The sequence below is a fragment of the Aptenodytes forsteri genome, unplaced genomic scaffold (genome assembly GCF_000699145.1).
Source record: "Aptenodytes forsteri isolate BGI_AS27 unplaced genomic scaffold, ASM69914v1 Scaffold166, whole genome shotgun sequence".
Taxonomy (NCBI): Eukaryota; Metazoa; Chordata; class Aves; order Sphenisciformes; family Spheniscidae; genus Aptenodytes; species Aptenodytes forsteri.
In genome coordinates, this window is record NW_008796110.1 from 4,367,805 (window position 1) to 4,390,056 (window position 22,252).

The 22,252-nt window shown below is 39.3% G+C and overlaps 1 protein-coding gene across 1 annotated transcript in view; it reads right to left on the reverse strand.

The window, feature by feature from the left end:
• The window catches only part of PTPRZ1 (protein tyrosine phosphatase, receptor type Z1), a 148,739-nt gene that overhangs the window by 94,952 nt on the left and 31,535 nt on the right, over window positions 1-22,252 (reverse strand). The window contains exon 2 of the mRNA XM_009286803.1: window positions 12,796-12,861. Within this exon, the coding sequence (XP_009285078.1) occupies window positions 12,796-12,861 (66 nt within the window). The remainder of the gene's footprint in view (window positions 1-12,795; window positions 12,862-22,252) is intronic.

The following is a 22,252-nucleotide window of genomic DNA, read 5'->3' on the forward strand; positions in this document are numbered from 1 at the left end:
GAAGGGAAGGGAAGGGAAGGGAAGGGAAGGGAAGGGAAGGGAAGGGAAGGGGGACAAAAGTCTTTGAAAAACTGTAAATTGTGTAATTGTGCTGAATAGATCAGTAAATTCCTAAAACTGTTACCACAATATCTAACAAATCAGTACTTTCACTTGTTTAGTAAATACGAGAGAGGGAGAAAAATAGTAAGCAGCAGTAAATGGTAGGTACTAGGCTGTGTGTGTGCAGGAAACTCTGGAGTTTCTCAGTTCTGCTAATTACACCTACTGATGACATGATGTGTGAAAACATGCCATCACAACAAGGTCCAGTATAGCATATGGGAAAAACAGCTGACCTTGAGAACTGAAGTAGTAAAAATGGCGTGAAATTCAACAATGGAATTTGTAAAATCATACATTTAGAGACTACTAGGGGGAGTTTTTGTTACTAATGAGAATCTCACCATAGGAAAAACATGGGGGAGGAGGAGAATCAGACCATGTCTGACAATCTCAGAGGACTGTAAACAGACAGTATGATGGAAAGGCAAGTGTGTTCTGAAGCTCTAACCAAGCAACTCCTAGTAAAGATAGGATAGTATTAATTTCTCTGCACAAAGTCCTGGGGACAGTTCGTCTGGGGTAAGTGCATGAGATGCTGGTCACCCACGTTGAAGACAAAAGAATTTTAGCTGAACTATGGGTGAGCAGAAAAAACTAGCGATGATCAAAAGGGAACAAGAGACTAGACTATCTTGGTTTAATTTAAAAAAAACAAACAGGAGAGGGATATCAGTGCAGGAAAATATTGGCAATAGAAAAGAACTCTCCAACCAACCAATTCTATCAGAAGAACCAGATGACCTCAATGGTCTGCTAATACAGCTAGCTTGGAAATCCAGATAAGGTTTAAAAGTCAAGAGTGAGTTTTTGAGATAGTGTTTCAGTGGAACTATGAAGCACAATATCACAACTACTTTTAAAACAGTGTTTGATTAATTTTATGCAAGAGTTAGATGGCATGATTTCCTGTAACAGCAGGGTGTTAGAGTTGGGGAGTCCATATCTGGTCCCAATAAAAAAAACCTGAACAGTTCAATGAAAGGAACTTAATCACACCAGAAAATCCTACTGATTTCATTCACAGGGGCTACAGCTGAGCAACTGGGAGAGGAATATTTTGTTTCTATGAAACATTTCTCAAGGAGACAGACCAAAGCACACTGTAGTTCAGAGCTCTTCTCTATATGATCACTGAATCTGATGCAACGTGTTTCCAGTCTACCTAACCATTTGTTGAAGAGAATATGACCAACTTAACCTGAAACAAGTGACTGGAACAGAACTTACTGGTAGCTTATTATTTGGAACAAAGGCATTTATTCATGTTTAAGTTTGAAATCTGTTTATGAAGTGAATGATAAATTTTAGAGACAACAATATGACTCAGTAGCATGGGCTTTCAAAGTGAGTTTTTAACTGTGTCGGCATTTTAAAAAGGATTTTGCTATTTCAGCTACAAATCTATCTACAGGCTGCTAGCTATAAACCTGAGGTTTGAAAAATAATGTTTTCCGATGGCTGGATGCAGGATGTACTTTATTTGTATTGAGTTTCACACCAGGAAACCGTATCAAAGAAAAGCTTTTTTGCTAATAACCATGTTTCAGAGTGAATAATAAATTATGAGGAAATAGAAAATACCTTCCAATCTTTTTATAGAAGGTAGTTAACGAATACAGCACAGTGTAAATCTCACTGTTCTTCATCAGCGTTTACATTTATGCACTGTCCTGCTGAGTTGGCAAGCTCACCAGCAGGTTTATATATGTAACATTACATATAATGTAACTACATTATATGTAACACATCTATAGAGACACCAACACTCTCACAAATGGAGGGACAAAGAGAATATTCTTAATTGATTGATGGTTTTTATGGTACACATCTATAGGACACCAACACTCTCACAAATGGAGGGACAAAGAGAATATTCTTAATTGATTGATGGTTTTTATGGTACCAAATTGGGGCCAATCTTATACAGAATATGCACCAAAAAGCACCTTTCGTTATGTTCCATTTAACTGTGATACAACAGGTAAGTGCATTCCCTCATCGTACGTTCCTGTAAAACGTGCAGTGGGCGTGCTGGCTTTTGTGAACCCTTGCAGGCATGCCAGCTGAACGCACCATGGTAACCACGCTGGAGAGTGTCCCTGACATTTAGGAAAAGGCAGCTGGGAGAGACTGCAAGATAGTCAAGGCAACACTCAGCTGGCTCTTTCTCCATTAGTTACTTGGGAGGGGAAAGTTTCTCCTGGAAACACAGGAGATAAAGTGGCAAACTGACAAGTTACTTTGTACAGCCATTAATGAATGTCAGGGAGAAGCAGGCAACAAAACACTATACAATCATTTGATAGTAGGAAAAAGAAGAATTTTATAATGCAAAAGAGAAACAAGTCGTGGCTGCACCGTAAGAGAGGAAATAAGCCAATATGACAAAAAATGTCAAACAGAAAGGGTAGGAAGATTGCTCTAGAGAAAGGGATGGAGTGAGAAGACCCAGGAAGTCATCCAGAAAAGCTCTTTTTAGCACATGCTCCACAGCTTCTCTAGACAAAACAAACGATTTCAAAGGGAAATTCAGATGTGTGATCAAGCCACTGCAACAGATTATCATCTATTCTTTTTATGCAGAGGAGAAGGAGTATTGTTCTCATTTTGATCAGATACACATGGTATGGTCACATTAGGACTGGCAGGTGTACAGATCTCTTCTTGGTGGTTAAATGTGTTGGTAAAGATTAGTTACAATAACATACTGAATCTGTTTGAAGCAGGTACTTACAGCTGAAGAAAATGAATGGTTGCATTATTTAAAGTATGTGCCCCCTCCCCAAGAAAACATGTTACATACTGTCTATTGCCTGTTTGTGCTGGTCTCCTTCGATCTGTTCTGGATACTCTGAAAGCAGGTAAAATACAGATTAAAGAGGTAATGTGCTAGTGCTCCTATGTAGAGCTCTCTGTTCATACCACATACCACAGCCCTACTGTAAAGCAAGCTTTCATGAGGATGTGTTTGAATAATAATAAAAAAAAATCTCCTTGCTTGTAATTTTTCACTGACTAGCACTCCAGCCATAAATATTTGCTTTCCTGAAAACTTACAGAAAAAATATAGCTTAAAAAAAAAGAGATCAATCATACTGTACTACGTATATGCAAAGTGGTCAGAACACGTACAAGCAGGCAGAAAATCCACTCTATTCTGAAATAGGAGAAAAGAATTTATGAACCCTTGACCCAGTATTCCTAAATACTCCAGCAACAGTGGTTTTTTCACTTTTTCCCTTTCAGTTACTCAGGCAGGGTAATGCAAGGTGGGCTTTTTGTTGTTGTGTGCTTGGTTTTGCCATTAACTCAGTAAAAATAATTGTTGTCAGTCTACAACCATGCACCCAAGCCCTAAATTGACTCCTTACACAGCTAGGGAAATACCAGAAGTTTGAAAACAAATTTCAAAGTCCTCACATGTAAATGATTCATCTTTCTCTTTTCCAGCATTCAACACATTGTCCCTCTCTTTGCTTTTCCATTTTTAATATCTTCATTTTCTTAACTGCCTTTTAAAAATGTCTCTGGTTAACACAGTTTTCATCAGATAAAGCTCACTGACAGAGAAGGCACTGACAGAGAAACACCACATTCAGAGGGAAAACAGCTTAGCTCTTAAATGCAGCATCTATGACAAAGGATGGAAGAAGACAGTCAGTTGTTTCTGTGGCTCCTAAAATAGGATCCATGCCAGGCAATATCAGAGCAAGCTATAGTTTAATTTCTCATAAAGAAAGCTCTTGGAAGAGAGCAGAAAGAGGCCGCCACAGGACAAATACGGAGTTTTTTGCAAGCACAACTGTTGAAGCATAGCAAGAACTAGCTAAATATGTATGCAGCTAGATGCTCTGACCTGGCTTTTCACAAAAAAGACTTTGTGCACCTTTCACAGCTGAAAGAGATGCTCAGAACTGAACTTCTGCAATTCTGGCAACCAACTAATGGAGGGAACAGTTCACCTGATACATCCAGTGGACACACAGTGCCACAGCCACTTTCCCGTGGACTGCTGCAAATTAACAGTTACAGACTTTGACAGCTTTCAGCAGGACTTTCTCCACAAGAAGGGATGACTTTAAATGTGGAAGAGTGGTTTCAAAAGCACCGCAATTGTAGAAAAAGGCAAAGGGAAGAAAGGCTGTGAAATTCAAGTACAGGGGCACAGAGCCTTAATTTGGAATCATACACTTTCTTTGGGATGTAAGCAGCTTTTTGACATGCCTACTATTTCTTCAGGGTGGTGGAGAAAGCTTGCTACCCTGGTAGAGAAATGGGGCACAGATTTCTTTGGGAAAACTTCCTGGAATGGATCTCCCCCTTGTAAATAATAAACTGCGTAACTCTCCTGTATGATTCAGGTTTCTTAGAACTGTGCTAACGTGCCAGTCATGATACTGCATATAAGCCAACTGTATATAAATAAACACCACATATCATCCCTCAGAAACTCTTGACAGAAAGTATTATGTGTACAAATAAAAATGATTTCTGCCCCTTGCTAATTTACCCTCTTTGTCGTGAATTACTACCACTCACAGCAAGCCTGCAGACCGAACTAGCTATTGCTGACACCTGCACAACCTCCTGGCCTACGTAACAGTGAGCGGGTGGAAAGAAGCGCAACAACCGTGCTAATACTTCACAAGAGAGTACAGGGTCCAGCCACTAAGCTACAAACTGGGCTGGCTCTAACATGCGGCTGAAGATAAGTAGAAGCTTATTTTTACCTCTGAAATGAGAAGGTGACATTCTTTACACATGACAGGGGCAGACCTATGGAACTGGAAGTGCCATTTCTACAAGTTAATTTTAGGAAGGTCAGGATTTTTCAGTGGTTTAGGTTTTTTTCAGCAAATGCTGATTCATCTAAAATAAAACTGCTGATGGGTTTCCCTCATTTCTCAATTTGAAAAGTTTTGGAAAAATTATTATTTTGTGGGAAAATGTCACATTATAACATTTGAAAATGAAATTCCAAAGCACAACATGAAAACGTGGTTTAAGTTCATTTACAGTAATTTGCAGTAACTTAGCATTCAAAATCTAAAAATTGAAAGAGTATGTGCTGCCCCTCCTATGCTCTGCTTAACTAAGTCAGGTGCACTTGCAAAGTATCAAGCACACATCCCTCACTGAGCTTGCGGTGGTTGTGGCTTCAGGGGCACCTAAGCCTACATGAGAGCTTTCTGCTGTCAAAGAGGGAGGCCACGCTCCTCCTGCCCCCTCCTTCTCAGGATCCTTCCTCTTACCCTTCATCCTCCTTCCCTCTGTGCTCCTAGTCATGCAGACTTGTCTAACCATGCCTTTTGGAGGACTGCTTTAACCCTTATTGACCCATGGAAAAACTATCTAGAAAGGTTTGCTTTATATTGAATTAATGAGTTACAGCAAGGTCATGAATGGCTTCAAATTTGTGAGTACGTTGCACAGAATTAGTTATTGCCCTTATTCCAGTACATTAGTAAACTGTGCACACTGAAATGAATGGGATTTGAATACATGAGGAAAAAAACCAAAAGCTGTTATAAATACAGCAGAATAGCCTTTGAGTAAAAATGATTGTAAGAAAGCCCTAAACAAATAGGCTGTAGCAGGTGAGTAAAGCAAGGCCTTCTGTAAACATAAGCAATGGGAGAATTATTTGCTGGGCTCTAAACTTCACAAATCCATAAATCATACTGATATGGAGGTGATGATAATCTCAAAGTAATCTGTGCATTTTGTAGGCAAGTAGTCCTCAAGAACATATCCTTCCCACTGTAGCACAGACTGAATGCACTTGTAAATGACAAATCATTCAGTAGTAATTACATGAAGATACTTTTATGATCGTTTTGAAGGGCAAAGAGGCTTAACCAGAGGCTGTAGTCTACTGTGAGATATCCACAATCTGCTTTTTTCATTTTACTTTGGTGTATTCCCAAAGACAAAAGCCTTTAATTTCCAAATGCATTTGCTTAATGGGTAGTCTCTACATCTTTCTGACCCCTGGCCAGACCTTATCAAAACAGCAGTGCCACACTATACAAATAGCTCACGCCTTGATTTCTGCACTTCAGAAACCAACCCTCCTGCGTTTGAATAATCTAGTTGATGCTCAGAATGAGATGCTGTGCCGTTTCTGAAAATGACCCAGCTGTTTCCTTTGCTTATAGCATTTAAGGAGTGAAATGGGGGAAGAAACAGGTCTTATCAGAGTTCCTTATCAGGAAACCCTGGCAAACAGATCACTTAAATCTTTGTTGACAGAAAAATGCTGTAATTTTACCAGTGAGGAGCCAAATGACTACCAACATGTGGTTCTTCATACCTGTCCTACAAGCATCCAACTTTGAAAGGTCCTTGAATATGGGGTCCTCTTACCTCCCCTCCAAAAAAACCCCTTGTAACAGTTTTCCACTCAGTTTATCCTACAAATATTGACTGAATCAAAGCTAAATAAATTACACTTTGCTGCTAGTAGTCTTCTACTGCTCAAAGATCAGCTCTCCTGATTGAAAAGAAAGGAAGTTTGAAACAGACATTTCTGAACCATATCACTTCATATAAATTCAAAAGTCTGATCACAAATATACTGAATAGATACCTTATTTGTGTTGAGTTACATGCTTTGTGTTGTTGATTCAGTACACTGAGATATCTTAAAAGGGATTTCTCTATGGCCAGCAATGCCAGCATGTAGCTTCCTGATTGAGGACACCTTGTCTCTTTGATGTAAGCAGATGCATAACACAGTAATTTCTGTTGCTGAATCATCAGCCTTCCCAAAAAAGTAATAATGTCATAGGCTTTTTAATTAATGAGCCTGTGAATTTAGTGACAAAACACTGGAACCATGAGTGACTGTGTGATCTGGGGGATGTAAATACATGCAATGTGCTATCATGCAAGAAAAGGTATGACAGCCTTTGAAGCATAAGGTCTACTAAAAAAGAAAAGACCCTCTGCAGAGCTATTTTTATATGAGTTAATAAAAGAATGCATGTTATTTTGATTTCTTATGCTGCATCCTTTACAGAAGGAACCCACAGGGCCCAAGAGTATAGGTTTTTCTTTATTACTCACAACAAATACAGCACATCAGTCATGAGTATACTTGGTGAATGTAAAACACAAAGTGATTTATTTCACAGGAGGTGATAAAAAGACCAGATCTTCTCACAAAGTTATGCTGATACTGCCGTGGTAGTTAGCTGGCAAGAAAAAATGTGAACTTAATTTGGTATGCATCATCTCCCCAGAGCACGGTTTTATCCATCCAGTGAAGGCCGGAGGTTTCATCAGCTTTTGGCCAGGGCTCTCTTGGAGACATTTCAGCTTGGTCTGGTAGAACTGTCTATTAAATCAGTCAGTTCAGCAAGCAGTTCCTGGATCCCACCTCCAGCAAGCTCCTGCTGGTGCCTCCCGCTCTCCCACACAGCCTGATTGTCAGGATTTGGCTCACAAAATGGCTCCTCTACCATACTCCACCCTGACCTGCAATGGACAGGACCCAGACCCTACGCCTCTACCCTCTAGCTCCCTTTGCCCTGCTCCTGGAGCTGTCTCATAAGGAGCATGCACGGGTGCCCACGCTCACACAAGCACTCTTCAGCACAGCTTCTTCCCCACTGCAGCTGCAGGGCAGAAAGCAACGCCTGTATGCCTGGCCTTGTCCATCCTCCCAGCAGATGGCTGCTGAAAAGGGAGACAGGGTGAGGATGAGGGGAGAACCTGAAACCTTCCAGTTTACCAGGATCAAACTGTGGGGTAATAGAAGCAGGAGACGTTTCACAAAATAAGCAGAATTAGCTACCAATGTCAAAATCATTTTCCTGAGTCACAGCTGAGATAGAGAAGAACCTTGCTCACTTTTTAGGCTGAGTGAAAAGCAAAATACTCCTGTAAACTGTTATGGATATAAGCAACAACCTACTTTCCCATAAACTTTATGAGCAGTGACTTTGCAGTAGAATCTCCTCAGTACTCCAAGATGACAGAACAACATTTGAAATTAAAACATTAGATCTTGTTTGGGCAAGAAAGAGAATTACATTTTCTCAGTACCACTGAAAATAAGGCCATTTTCATTTCTGAGCCAAACTACAGGCATCAACATTTGAAGCCATCAGTGCAAATTTCCAGGACTTGGGGTGGCAAAAACAGCCTTTCAACGGACAACTAAGGCTTTGTCTGCGTAGTGATAGTAATGGGGAATGATAAACTAGGGGGACATCTCCAGGAGGTCTTGAATCAGACATAGAATGATAACAATTTTAAGCTTAACAAGATTAGTTCAATGTTCAACATGGGAGCAAAACCAACAAGCCATTACGTTTAGCCATTGTTATGGTGAAAAGTATTGGTGCAAGGGCCAGAAGAGCATCACCAGCATACTGCCAAGTTTTACTACTGAGATCCACCAGATACTAAAAATTATCTGAAAAGATCATAATTAATCATCCTGATAGACAACGAGTTGTGTGTGAGTCAGCAGTGTGCCCTTGCAGCCAGGAAGACCTAGAAAGTACAGGGCTACATCAGCAAGAGTGCAGCCAGCAGGACAAGGGAAGTGACTATTTCCCTCTACTGCACACAACTGAGGTGACATCAAGAATGCGGAGTCCAGTTTTGACTTCCTCCCCAGCCCAGTACGAGACGGATATCAACAAACTAAGGGCCACTGAGATGATCAGGGGGTTGGAGGACTTCACGTACAAGGACAGGCTGAGGCACCTGAGTTTGCTGAGGCTGGAGAAGAGAGGGGAAACCCAGCTGAAGTCTACTGCTATGTAAAGGCAATCTACAGAGCAGTGCACAGGGAAAGGGCAAGAGGCAATGGTCACAAGTTGCAATAAGAGAAACTGCAGTTGGGTAAATGAAAAAAATTCTTCAAAATGACAGTGGAACACATTGCCCAGGCTGCATCATCTCCTTTCTTGGAGATTTTCAAAACTCTGCTGGACAAGGTCTGAACAACCTGCTTCAGCTTTGAAGTTCGCTTTGCTTGGAGCAGGGGGTTGGACCAGATGATCTCCAAGGGCCTTCAAACCTAAACTATTCTGTGATTCTGTGATTCATGAATCTTCCCCCCAGAGAAAAGGGAAATATGATTCACATTCTCCTTGCAAACAACAAAATTGTTCTTTGAATACCCAGGGACCCAGGAGTTTATACTAAAATCACCCTTTGCTCAAGATCAGAGTTGCCAGTATTTATAAGGCGATTGTGTATCAGTGTATCACATAATGAATGGCAGCACAAACTGAACTTAATATCCCTGAATGATGAGACAAAGAACACTAAACTGGCTGTGCTATTCATTTACATCATAGCAAATTCAATTTTTAAAAACCCTCAGCTTTTGTAATTCCTGGAAGGCTGTTTAGAATTTCTTGCTTTTAGCAGAATTCAGGTCTGTTTTTTTCCCCTAAACAACGTAACTTGTTTGTTGTGAACAAGAACCCAAATCCCAAGAGTAAAAACCCAACAGAAAGAAATTTCACTAGGAAAAAAAAAATCTTTTTTATGGTATCATTTGATAATTCTACATGTGAACATTCAGACTTGGAGTTTTCACGGACTACTATCAACCAGCCATGTTAAAAAAAACCCCCAGCATTATATCATTCCTTCTGGCAAAAACAATGCAGATAAACAAAACATCAATAAAAATTAATCTTTCATCTGTATGATAGAGAAATAATTGAAGCTCATATTGCTCACTTTAGTTTGAAATGATATGAGATTGCCTAACCTTAGTGGTGCAGCTAAATAATGTCTAAATGATCTTTGGTGATCAATTAGTATGTAACTGATTTGAGGAAATGAACTTTCTCAGTAGACTTGTTTTTTCTACAACAAAAATGGTTGGATTCACTTTTGGTACATGACATCATTTGAAAATAATCATGTTGCTCTAAAATTTTTATTTCTGTCACTGTTTTAATGAAAAATACAATGAAAGGTTGTTAAAATAAAGCCATTTTACTAATGAACTAGCTTCAAGAACCACTTATTCCTGAAAAAATTGGATGCATCTGTAACATGCACTTGTACTTTCCACTTCTTTAACATTGTATTTATTTATGCAAATATATGCAAAGTCAGGACACAAAAAAACTAAATCCATGCTTGCAACTGTAAGATTTGTCTATGGCTTAAAGCAGAGCCCTTAGAAGTACTACAAAATGTTTCCAGTAACATTTATGCCTTCATTAGGCCTTTACCTGAGAGTCAAAATCTGATGATGAGTCACATAAATTACAGTTCAGAAATTGCATGATTTCAGCAGGTAAGATTCAAGTTATTTCACTAGTTCCATTGTACTTTCATCTCACAGCACCATCCCAGTAAAGGAGTGCATTGACCCACTGTGGCTAATGTATATGAAATTTCTTATTTGATATAGAGAATTACATCTGCTCAAACTCAGATTAGTTTACCAAGCCAGTTAGATTTTTCTTAGTTATGGTGGATTAAACTGCATGCTTGCAGGATCCCAAGGCCCACTCATAACACTTCATTGACACACGGAGGCTAATTTTTCAGGTCTTTCAGTGAGCGGGTTGTAAGACAGAAGAATATAACTGGTGTCTGAGGAACGGATGAACTGACAAAGCACAGGTCACCTATTCAGAAATGTGCATGTTGGTCTAAGCCTCAAAACCGCAAGTCTGAGCTAGGTGTTGTAGTTATATATACAGTACTTGATATGGCTTGCCCCAGGAATAAAATGATGAGATTAAGATAAATAAATAAATTATTATAAACAAATGAGATCAAAATCAATATGCCTCAGCCTCTAGACTTCTGTGCCTCCAACGCACAATGTTAAAATTTTGTAATTTTTCTTCACATTCAGGAAGACTGTTGCTTTTTAAGTGAAAGCTGAATTCGTGCATTCCCTTCACGACATGAACCAACTACCTGGTATTTCAGGAAAGTTTGCTGATACCACATACGCTGAATGAATATATACCATATATGCTGAAACATACCACACGGCTCGCAATACAGTTGGCAGCCCTAGACACGGAGTATCTGATTATGTACCTTACACAGCCCCCTCCAAAAGCTTTGAAAATCCATGTCCGGCCATGCCTGGAGCTGCCTGCGTTGTGAGTGCCGGGGGCACGCTGAGCCCAGGGCAGAGGGCCTGGTGAGGCGGCAGGAACAGGGGCAGGGTGCTGCTGGGGCAGGGTGCTGCAGGGGCAGGAGGCTGCTGGTCAGGGTGCACACCGCTGAGCGGGGCTCCTCTCACATTCGGCTACCCTATGCCATCTCATGCACCTGACTACGTAGGTCCGAATAGGGAGAAAGGCTTTGCCAACAGTAGAGTCACTAGGGCAAGGCACATGAAGTGAAATGACTACATGAAGGTATCTCACACATTAAGGGAGAGAACCAACAGGTCTGAATCCTCTGGCTTGCAGAGTCTTTGCCATTTTGCCATCCAGAATATCCAGTAAACGTGACCTGCCGCTGCTGCAGCAGCTGCACAGTGGGTGGGTGCTCTGTGCAGGCTAGGGAAGAGCTCTATCCTCCGATATCCTATGCAAACCCCATTCAGTATTCTTTAAAGTAAACTCATAAATTGCCCTCTGGGCACCTGTAATCCTGGAGGCTTATCCCTGCATTCCCCTAACTGTAATACTAAAAAATGAATGGATTTTGAACATGAAATATTGTATTGATTGATCTTATGCTTGGATTTTGCAGTACAATGTGTGTAAGTAGGAGTTTTCATTATAAATCTCATTTTGAAGGGTTTATGACTAGCCCATTTCAATTCTCTCTAGGCTCAAAACTTGTTAGATAAGTTTTACCCTGGAAGATAAAAACTGTCTCAAAAATGAGAAAGAGAGTGAGAGAAAGAAAAAGAATCGTGTAACTTTCTTTAACTGCAGGAACATATTTTGAACCAAATATATGAAACACTGAAATTTGACAGTCCTTATTTCTTTTCATAAATTGGTGTTTTTTGAAACAGGAACTTGAATCATTAAAAATGTAAGAGTCTATGCACACCCTCAGGAAGTCCCTTCTTACATTCTGGGTAAAATACACCTATCATTTAGGACAAAATTACCTTTTCAATATTACTGAAAGTGGCTTGACTCTTACAAGGAGGCAAATTGTGAATTTCCCATAGTCCTTCTGTGATGAGGCAAAGGTCGTGCAGAATTTAAGGGTATACCTTTCTTACTTATGCAAATGAGAGAGCCCAAATGACTGATTTTTTAGGAGAATCAGGGTGGGAGCTGGAAAGGATGCTCAGGGGCTCAGAAGCAAAGTGCAGAAGTTCATATGCAGTATATGGATATGTTCTTACCCACATAACATGCTGTGCCTTGCTCTGGCCTTTCTGTCTGCTTTTCAAACTTGCCAGAACAGTAATATTCAGATGATAAAAGAGCACCTAACAATTTATTGGCCCAGCCTTCATCAAGTAAGTGATATCTCATGGTTAAGGTTTTCAGGATGAGAACTTTCTCTTTCCAAAAGTAACAGATGTAAGAAATGAAAATAGTCTCTCCTGTTGTAACGTTCCTGCAATTTTTCAGACTCCATTTCCTACATTTTTACTTCAGCAATTGTTTAGGCATATTGCAAGTGGTATACAGACATAACAGGCTCTTGATGTTATAACAATGAACGTAAAAATGTCAAAGCAAAGTAAGTTCTTCAACAGGCAGTTTTGCTTACCTGTATATGACCAATCAATCTCTTCAATCAATTTCCGCTGTTGCCTATAGTATCCGTACACCAAATCTGCAAAATAGCAATGAATTTACAATATAAAAACCAGAAGCCTAGCAGGAACATGAAGTGTAGATAACAACCCCCCCTCCAACAAGATAATCACTGTTTTAATTACTGATGAATTATTTACTTTGTCCTTATCTTGGACCTTGAATGGTAAGTATTGGTTAAACAAAATATAAATACCATCAACATTGTAGCATATAAAGGATACAAACGAGGCAAACAGAAGTGCTTTTCAGTTTATCTGAATGTAATTTGTTATTCCATTTTTTACTCTTAGCTTAAGACTTGACATATGTATACTGGTAAGACTAATGCTTTATTCTCCCAAAATTTCATTCCACCCAGTTTTCTTTCTTTATGTTCATGTCTATTTTCTTTATGTTCCACCCAGTTTTTTATGTTTCTTTCTTTCTTTCTTTCTTTTAGTTCTTTCGTTCTTTCATTCTTTAATTCGTTCTTTCGTTCGTTCTCTCTTTGTTCGTTCTCTTTCGTTATTTCTTTCATTCTTTTATTTTCTTTCTGTTCTTTCATTCTTTCTTTCTTTCCATTTTTCACCACAGTCATGCTTTCTCTTTTAAAATTAATACAACTCCCCCTTGAAGAAACCATCTTCTGTGATGTCCTTTAGAAAGAACCAATCTAGATTACTTGGAAGTCAATGCAAGTCAAACTTTCACTTCAGTGTGGTCAGGACTTTATATATTTTCTCTAACTTTGTACTAGTGATACCATTTAAAGATAGTGAAGAAAATATTCTAAAACGTTATTTCACTGTGTGCTATCATCAGCAATATTATAGCTGATATCTCCATAAACTTTATGGAGAGAGAAGGCTAGATATTAGATAATTTTTAATGACATATTTCTCTAGAGAGAAATATCTAACTGTATAAATACTCACTGATTTATTCTGACTAATGAATAACCTTCACCCTTATCCTTTTTATGCCAGTACAACTCTAGCAACACTACTGATGTGTGCAAATAGATGACTATGCCCCCTAATACTTATTAATATATGTAAATTGCAGATATAGGTTTTTTGAGACCGTCATTTTGAGAGTCATAATGTTAACTAGCTTCATTAAATACTGTTCTAGAGAAGCACAATACAACCTCTTTAAGAAATAATTGCATATGAGCACGTTGAGCACACATATGGATTGCTTCCTTGAGAAAGCGCCACAGAATTCTGCTCACATTCTGCAACAAATACAATTTAATGAAACAGTTTCATAGCATCCGTTTCTTTTTCTTTAACGTGGAAAAGTATGTAGTGCTGATTAAAGGATGTTAAATCATAATTGCTCTTTGCAAGGTTAGAAACGTTCTGTGTCTTACAATGACTTTCTGTTACGTATCTCAAGTCCATATGTTTTAATAACTTCATCAGGACTTCTGCCTCCTCCGTGAAATTGTGATTGCCCTTAAATGTTTTTCTCTTCCCCTCCCCGCCAAAAAAAACCCTTGCAACACTTCGCAACATTCACTCATGACTAAGATTTTTACAAAAAGATCAAACCTTACATGTAAGTAATGGCACTGAAAAGGGATTTACATACACCAGCATTGTCTTTGGAGCACATTTTCAAGTCAATGTGCATTGTGCCTGCTTCTTTAATTAATTATGTAAAAGAAAGCTGTTTAAGTTCTGATTCACAGGTGTTAGTTGCTGTCTCCAGTTTCCTCCTTTATCCATTGTCCTCCTAATTGTTACTTCAAACAATTAGCTGCGCATTCATATGCTAACTGAGCAGGGTTTGGGCGTGAGAGCGTCCCACCACTTTATAAATTCCACATGGAGGTCTGATGGACAAGAAGTGATAGCTTCAATGAACAAGAAAAAAAGGGGCAAGGTTCACTTTTTTGGTGCATTACACACTTATAGACCCCGTAAATCTTACGGAAAGTCTTTATAAATGCCAGGAGACGTTAGGAGTTCATACACCTTCTTTCCTCCGCTATTCACCTATTGTGCTCCCACAGCCCCTTCACAGCACACTCACAGCCATGCGCCTTCTCACATCTGCAGGGATTGTCAGCAGTTTTAGTCTTGCCTCTTTCCACTACAAATATGTGGCAAAATTGGGGAAGGAAAGCAAATTTCATCTGGGGAAGGAAGCCACTGAGGAATCATAGCTAGCACGGGCGTCAGAGAAAAGCCGTGTGTGAGTGTATGAGGACAAGTGAACGCAGCAATTCTTCCCTTGAGCTACTTGTGTAAAGTGCCCTGGCAAAACACAACCATGCATCCTATAAAGTGTTGCTGTGTAAACTGTCAGTATTGACCAGCTAACAGTGTAGAGTGCAGCTGGAAGGAAATTATTTCAATTTATTTTATTTTATTTTATTTTGAGTTAACAAATTGACATCCCTTTTGCTGATGGTATATGACAGCAGTTACTTCTGTTTAAATAGTGTATTTAAATTCCTTACATTTAATTTAAATGAATATAGTAATAATGAGAACATCTTCACAAAAGAGAAGGCAAAACTGATGTAAAATTTGTGGTTTTATATGTAAATCTATGATACTGATACTTGAGCTTGATCAGCTTGACAGTCAGCATGACTCTTGTGACACTGACTGACATCTTCAGCCAGTGCCCAGAAAAGTTTTAATTTTACTGGTTGAGGAGCTGCTTTATGAAGCAAAAAATCCTTAATGTTCTGTTCTGTTTCCAGGAAGCTGTTGAACATGTTTCCATAGATTGTTGATTTATTCATAGAACAAGGCAGCTCAGCTGTGGGATCACATTTTAACCAGTTTTATGGCTATCTTGCTATGCCTGTCAAGGAGACATGCAAGATATCATTAGATGCTTTTTGTTCTCTTTTTCTACCCTCCTTCAAAGCCAAAGTTTTCTCTCTGAGGCTGAGTCTTGTTTCTTTTTATATCCTGTCCAAATAGTGCTCACCCCAGTGCCCAAGGCCCATGAAGTCGGGAATAATGGTGGCAAATGCTCCCCCCTCTGCTCATGAGGGATAGCGGGACCGAGTGATTTGTGGCTGACTTTGTCTCATGTTCAGTCATGGTACGCAAACAGAGGAGACGGATTTCTGGTTCAAGCATAATGCTGGGAGTAGTAAAATCTTGTAGATATTTTTCCTGTTTAAAAAGTATAAATAACCAGGTTTTCTTCCTCCTGACTTGAGTCTGATATTCCTTTCGCACTTACTGGCCTCGGTTGAGTTGCTTTTGATCTACTGCTGTGAATGAACCATTCAGATCTTCAATGTGTATTTATTCGTATGTAATGGTAAAAAAATGAATAGCTTTAAAGATTAACAGAAAGAAATGTCTTTGAGGGAGGCCCTCTTGATTAGGCACTCTGTGCCAGGATAATGAGTCAGAGAAGTGGAAATGGGACCTTAAACCTCTGAATTCTGCCAGGGAAAATCCTGTGAGCGACGCTGAGGCAACAAGCCCCAAGTATCCACCAGAGATCCCTCTCCTGAGCCTTGGTAGAAAGGGTATTGAGGACAGTGCCCGAGACACAAAGTATGTTTGGGGATGCTACACTCAACATACTGCTTTGCTATGCAGGATACAAGCTCAGACGTAATCTGGCACTGTAATTTACACCAGGCTGCTGTAATTTTACCAGCCCTTTATGTCTGCCCTTTTTGCCACAGTGGTGTCAAGAGATATCATTTGCTAGACTCAAGAGGACAAAAGGACAATCTCCTTATGGTTTTACCTCCACTTGGCCTGAACTTGTGAGCTGCACCTGCAGCGGAGCCGGCATTTATGAGATTCTGACATCAGAACGACTCATTTATGGGAATTGGGACACATTTAGGTAATGTCTGCGTTTGTGAGATTTTCTACAAACAGGGTATTGATGGTCTGTGTGTACAGTAGGGGCTGGCACTCTTAACTACGCATTCAGATTGCCAACACAGTTTGGTCCTGGGACCTACGTCTCACTCAACATTTTCCTCCCGTCCCAAAATCTAATTTGGTAGCAAAGAGGATAGACTCTAAAGTCATAAGCATTCATCTAGTGTAAGTGGACAATGGCAATGTATTACAGTCATAGAGATAAAGGCTGTGTAGGTATTAAAACTGATGGGAATTTCAATTTACGTGGGCAGGACTCGACTTGTAGTTCTTAGGCCAAGGAAGAGCACAGGAACTCTTGGGATGCCAGCAAGGATGTGAGCAATCACTGAAAATATGTGATGATTTTCTCTTTGAAAAAGTTCTCATTTTAAACAAAATGTGTCTCATGAGATCTCTGCTATGTACACTTGTATTACTGACACTGCAGAAACTGGAAGCTGTGAATACCAGAAGCTTACACAGGTTTGGAAAAGATTTGAAAAATCTGTGAAGAAGAAATCCACAAACACCTCTTAGACACAGTGACACCACGTTTGGCTCACTAAGTCCACTGATGAAACTGGGAGGATTATACTGGGAAATTCTCATTGCATATTTGTCCTATTTTAATGCACTTGCCTAGGCATTTGCTACTGGTCATTGTTGGAGACAGGTTACCAGACAAGTGGCTTGAACTAGCAAAGTGGTTTGAAAATTTTTATTCAAATACACATGGTACTTGCCCAGACACTCAACAAACTGGTTAGAGGGACAAAGGACTATTTACCCAGGTTCAGATTTTCCACCACACAAACTGACCCAGCTCCACTGAAGGCTACTGAGATGCACCAATTTGTGCCTAAATGTGAATGTCTTGGATGATGCTCATTCAAATAAAGTGAGATAGCTCAGTCTTTATGCCCTACTTGATCTACTATCTCTACTCTTCATCAGTGCTTTTATACACTATAAAACATTTTGAAAGTCATATTTTTAGATTAAGACACAAATCTCTTCACTGGAGAAGAATTAGGGCTTGTGGAACAAACTGAAATGGTATGATAAGAACAATGGTTATACAGGGTAGTTGAAAGAAAAACTGCATGTGGCTAGTGGCTAAGAAGTGGGACTCCAGACAAAGTTATTGCAAAGAAGTCAAAGAGAGGAAATGGCCTCAAGTTGCGCCAGGGGAGGTTTAGATTGGATGTAAGGAAAAATTTCTTTACTGAAAGAGTGGTTAAACACTGGAACAGGCTGCCCAGGGAAGTGGTTGAGGCCCCATCCCTGGAGGTATTTAAAAGACGAGTAGATGAGGCACTTAGGGACATGGTTTAGTGGGTGGTGGTGTTGGGTCGATGGTTAGACTCGATGATCTTAGAGGTCTTTTCCAACCTCAATGATTCTATGATTCTATGATTCTAAGACAAACTGCAAAACTGGCATAATAATAAATTTTAAAAAAAGTTACATGTGATTAGCAAAATAGATGCTCAATGCTTTTCACATTTAAAAAGAATACAATTAAATAGATCAGAAAGACTTTTATTATGTAGGTTCTACTTCCAAAAGTAAACACAGAAGCTTAAACACACCTAAAACTGCAAAGTCACCTCTGATGATAAATAGAGCAGTTCTTCTACAATTGTCATTTCCTTATTTTAGCTCCTTCCATTGACAGGAAGGTCACAGAACCCACTTCTAATACCTTTCATCCATCTTACGAAGGCGTAGCTTCATTGCCTCAACTGAAATAAGTCTTGATTTATACTGACGGAGGAAATGAAAAGATTCAGAGCACAATCTGCTAACAGTCTTGAAGTTCTAACTGACGGGAGCCATCTATAAATCCCTTTGAGAAAATGATCTACATTTACCTGAGTAAGGTCTCTCTCATGGATTTATTTAATTTTGTATTGGCATCTGTAAAATCCTTAAAACCACCAAAACGCTTTAATAACCCACCTCTACAATTTCATATACTCTTTCTCCCTGAAAGTTGAAGTGTCTAAATCTTTTGTCAAGATGTGTCTGAGAATTCTCACAGCCTTAGGGAAATTTAAAAATCTTTTTTTTACCCACAGTTCTTTCTGTGTAGGCTTATTTTAGGCATTGGTACATGTTCGGGTATCTATAAAGAGAGTCAGTTCCCTTCATTATGCTGAAGTGTGGGCCGCTCATTCCAATACAGACTGAAAAAGTGAGACTTTCCCTGCACTAAATATAAAGCCAAAACAAAACTCCTCTTACAATTTGACAATTGTCATGTGTGTTTACTAACACAAATTGTGTTTAAATCTAAAAAAAAAACAAAATAAGAAAAAGATTGATTGGTTTCATTTAAAAGCAGTTAGCATTAAGCACCAGAGTATTAATAGGCACTCTGCTTACTTAACCTGTCACAACTTTACAGTGAACAGTGCCATGAAATAAAAGGATAGTCCATATGGTATGAGCTAAGGTTTATAAGTCACATTTAATCACAATTTTCCAGTGCATTTGTATATGCAAAAGCAACAAGGACTCCAGTTTGACCAATTTACATTTACAAACCCCATTGGAATTTTACATGCCTGGGGCTTACGGAGCCTCTGAAATTTCTAAGCAGCCAGTGGAAAGTTGGAGGGATCTCAGCATATCAGAGGATGTGATCCAATCTGCTTAAGCTACCTGCTTCCACCTTCACTCTGACTACAGGCAAAGTAGTGATTTGTGATCTTGTGCAACTAGACATCATCTGAAGATGGAGCAAAATGGTCTGATAGACTTCAGCTTCCTACACAGCCGTTAACAGTTAGCTGAAGCATTGGCTATAGCAAGTTTTAAGGCTTCTCTGGTAACTGATGTAGCATTCAAGTGTCTGCTCATTGAAACGAAGCTGACAGTACACGTTTTAGGTGGGAGAGTGGTGCTTATCTTTCCAGAATGGATATTTCTGAACATGCGTGGATGAGTGAAATGAAGTGCCTGTGAAACTCTTGGGCTAAATACAAATATATCTCAGTAATTTAAGAACCTACAGAACTAGGTAACCCAGGAAAGCTGGATGACTGGCTTGCTGCTGAAGATGTTAAATCGATTTTAGGTGTCCAAAGTCAAAACCAGAAGGGACTTGAGAGGACTGTAATCTCCCCAAAGATGTTACGCTATTGTCCCATGTATGAAGTGAGGCAAACTGAGGATTATGATAGAAATTGGAACTGCTATTCAGAAAAGCAGTTATCAAGCAGTGATTCCTAGGACACACTTTTATATAACTCTGCTGCTACCCAGACTCCTTTCCCCATACCCAGATAGTCTTTTAACGCAACACATGTACGTTGATGGAATCGCATAAATAAAAAGTAAATCCAGACCAGACACGAACAAACAAAAATTCAACCAAGTCAGAGAAACTACAGGTATTTGGTCTCAAAATGAATTTACTTCTCTGTTAGCACTACCAGAGAAGTAGGAAAGAGAGAGAGTTGAACAGAATCGGACTTTGTTTAAACATAAATAGTAATGGTAACTTAATTTTATTGCATGATCCTCTTCAACGTTCTGGGTACTCCACAGACAAACTTTTATGATTTTGTTTTCTAGCAAAACTGCATGTCAAGAACTGTAATAAATATAATTATGAATTAAGAATATGTGCTTTACCTCTTATATTTAGCACCTAAGCATAAAAACATTTACAATCCCCTTTCCAAAAACCAAGAAACACTGCAGTAGACATTTCAGAACTGCAATGAAAAATAAGCCAAATTTAAGTCCTATACCCAAAATCTCAGAGTTCACATTTAACTGGCTTTTGGAAACGTTTTTAAAAATCTTTACTATGTTTCCCCAATGCCTCTCCACCTGTTAATATTAACATCTACAGATCAGTAAAGCTCTACAGCTTTGGTAATAGCTATCTAAAACTCTTGAGAGTAGACCTTATGCAAGTCATCTCAAATGCACTTTTACTGAAATAAATGCTTTTTAGCATAGTAGGGGCTGTGAACTCAAGCTGTTAGAAGCTTTCTCTTTTGCAAACTATTTCGAAAGGTAAAATCATCTTGTGGACTCTAATGAACAGCCTTAGACTGAATCCTATGAACATGCTGGTAGGGGGGAGATTGAGAGAAACATATTCTCTAAAGGAGGAAGTCTTTAATTATTAAATATTTTCCTTTCTCATTTATTTGATGCTGGAATTGCAAATTCTACTCAACCATTATCCCTCCAGTCATATTCCAGTAAGTTTCCTGAAAGGTAGCTCTTTAGACAGCAGTATCTTCCTTTTCCTTCAGGGAGGTATTTACTTGAAATGTCTTGGTGAAATTCTTTTTTCAATAGCAAAGGGGAAAAGAGAGGTTGCCCTGGATGATTTTTGTGTAAGTATTCATATAAGTCTAGGGATTATGCCACATACCAAAACCATTCTACTCCCTTAAGGAAGGTCTACACTCACAACATCGAGACTGAAAAGTTCCAAAGCTCATCATGGACACTCGATATCAACTGCACATCCATAAAAATACGTCTCCCTATTTGACAAAAAATATATGAATACAATGCAAACAATACAATAAAAATCTTGTAAACAAATGTAGAAACTGTCATTTTTTGACAAATCCCTACAATTATATTATATATATCTGCATAGGTATGTACAGATATATGTATATTGATAAGGATTTGTCAAAAAGGGGTATATAAATATATACACATACCTATTGCAATTTCTTATGATTGTATCATGTTATAAATCTCATGTTTACTCTTTTCCTTTAGGCATTTCCTTATTGTAACTGATTACATAAACACATCATTTGAAAAAGGAAGTGTCTCATGATTGCTAGAGACAACAGAGAAAAATGTGAAAAACGCTGGCACACTAAAAGCACAAAACAAAGGCAAAACAAAGACACTTAATGTATAGGTTGGGTTTTTTTAAAAATAATGTTCTTTTTACTAGAATATGGCAGAATTATTAATATAGTGCCATAAGAGAGATCACAGATAAAGTCAACAGAATAATTGCAATTACTTTGAAATTAATTTATGATACTGTATTTCAAAATACACTGAGGTGAGGAACCAAAAATCTATGCTCCCTCCTTCCCTACAGCTTCTCTGACTGTGGGGCTAGAGATTCATGTGTCCGCTTGTGTTTCTCCCACTCCACTCAGGTTCCCTTCTGCACTGGGTTTGTGTGGCAAGGTTTTGGTAGAGGAGGGGCTACAGGGGTGGCTTCTGTGAGAAGCTGCTAGAAACTTCCCCCATGTCTGATAGAGCCAATGCCAGCCGGCTCCAAGATGGACCTGCTGCTGGCCAAGGCCGAGCCCATCAGCGACGGTGGTAGTGCCTCTGTGATAACGTCTTTAAGAAGAGGGGGGAAAAAGTGTGCAACTGCAGCAATCGGAAGAGAGGAATGAGAATGTGTGCGAGAAACAACTCTGCAGACACCATGGTCAGTGAAGAAGGAGGGGGGGGAGGTGCTCCAGGCACCAGAGCAGAGATTCCCCTGCAGCCCGTGGTGCAGCCCATGGAGGTCCACGGTGGAGCAGATATCCACCTGCAGCCCGTGGAGGACCCCAC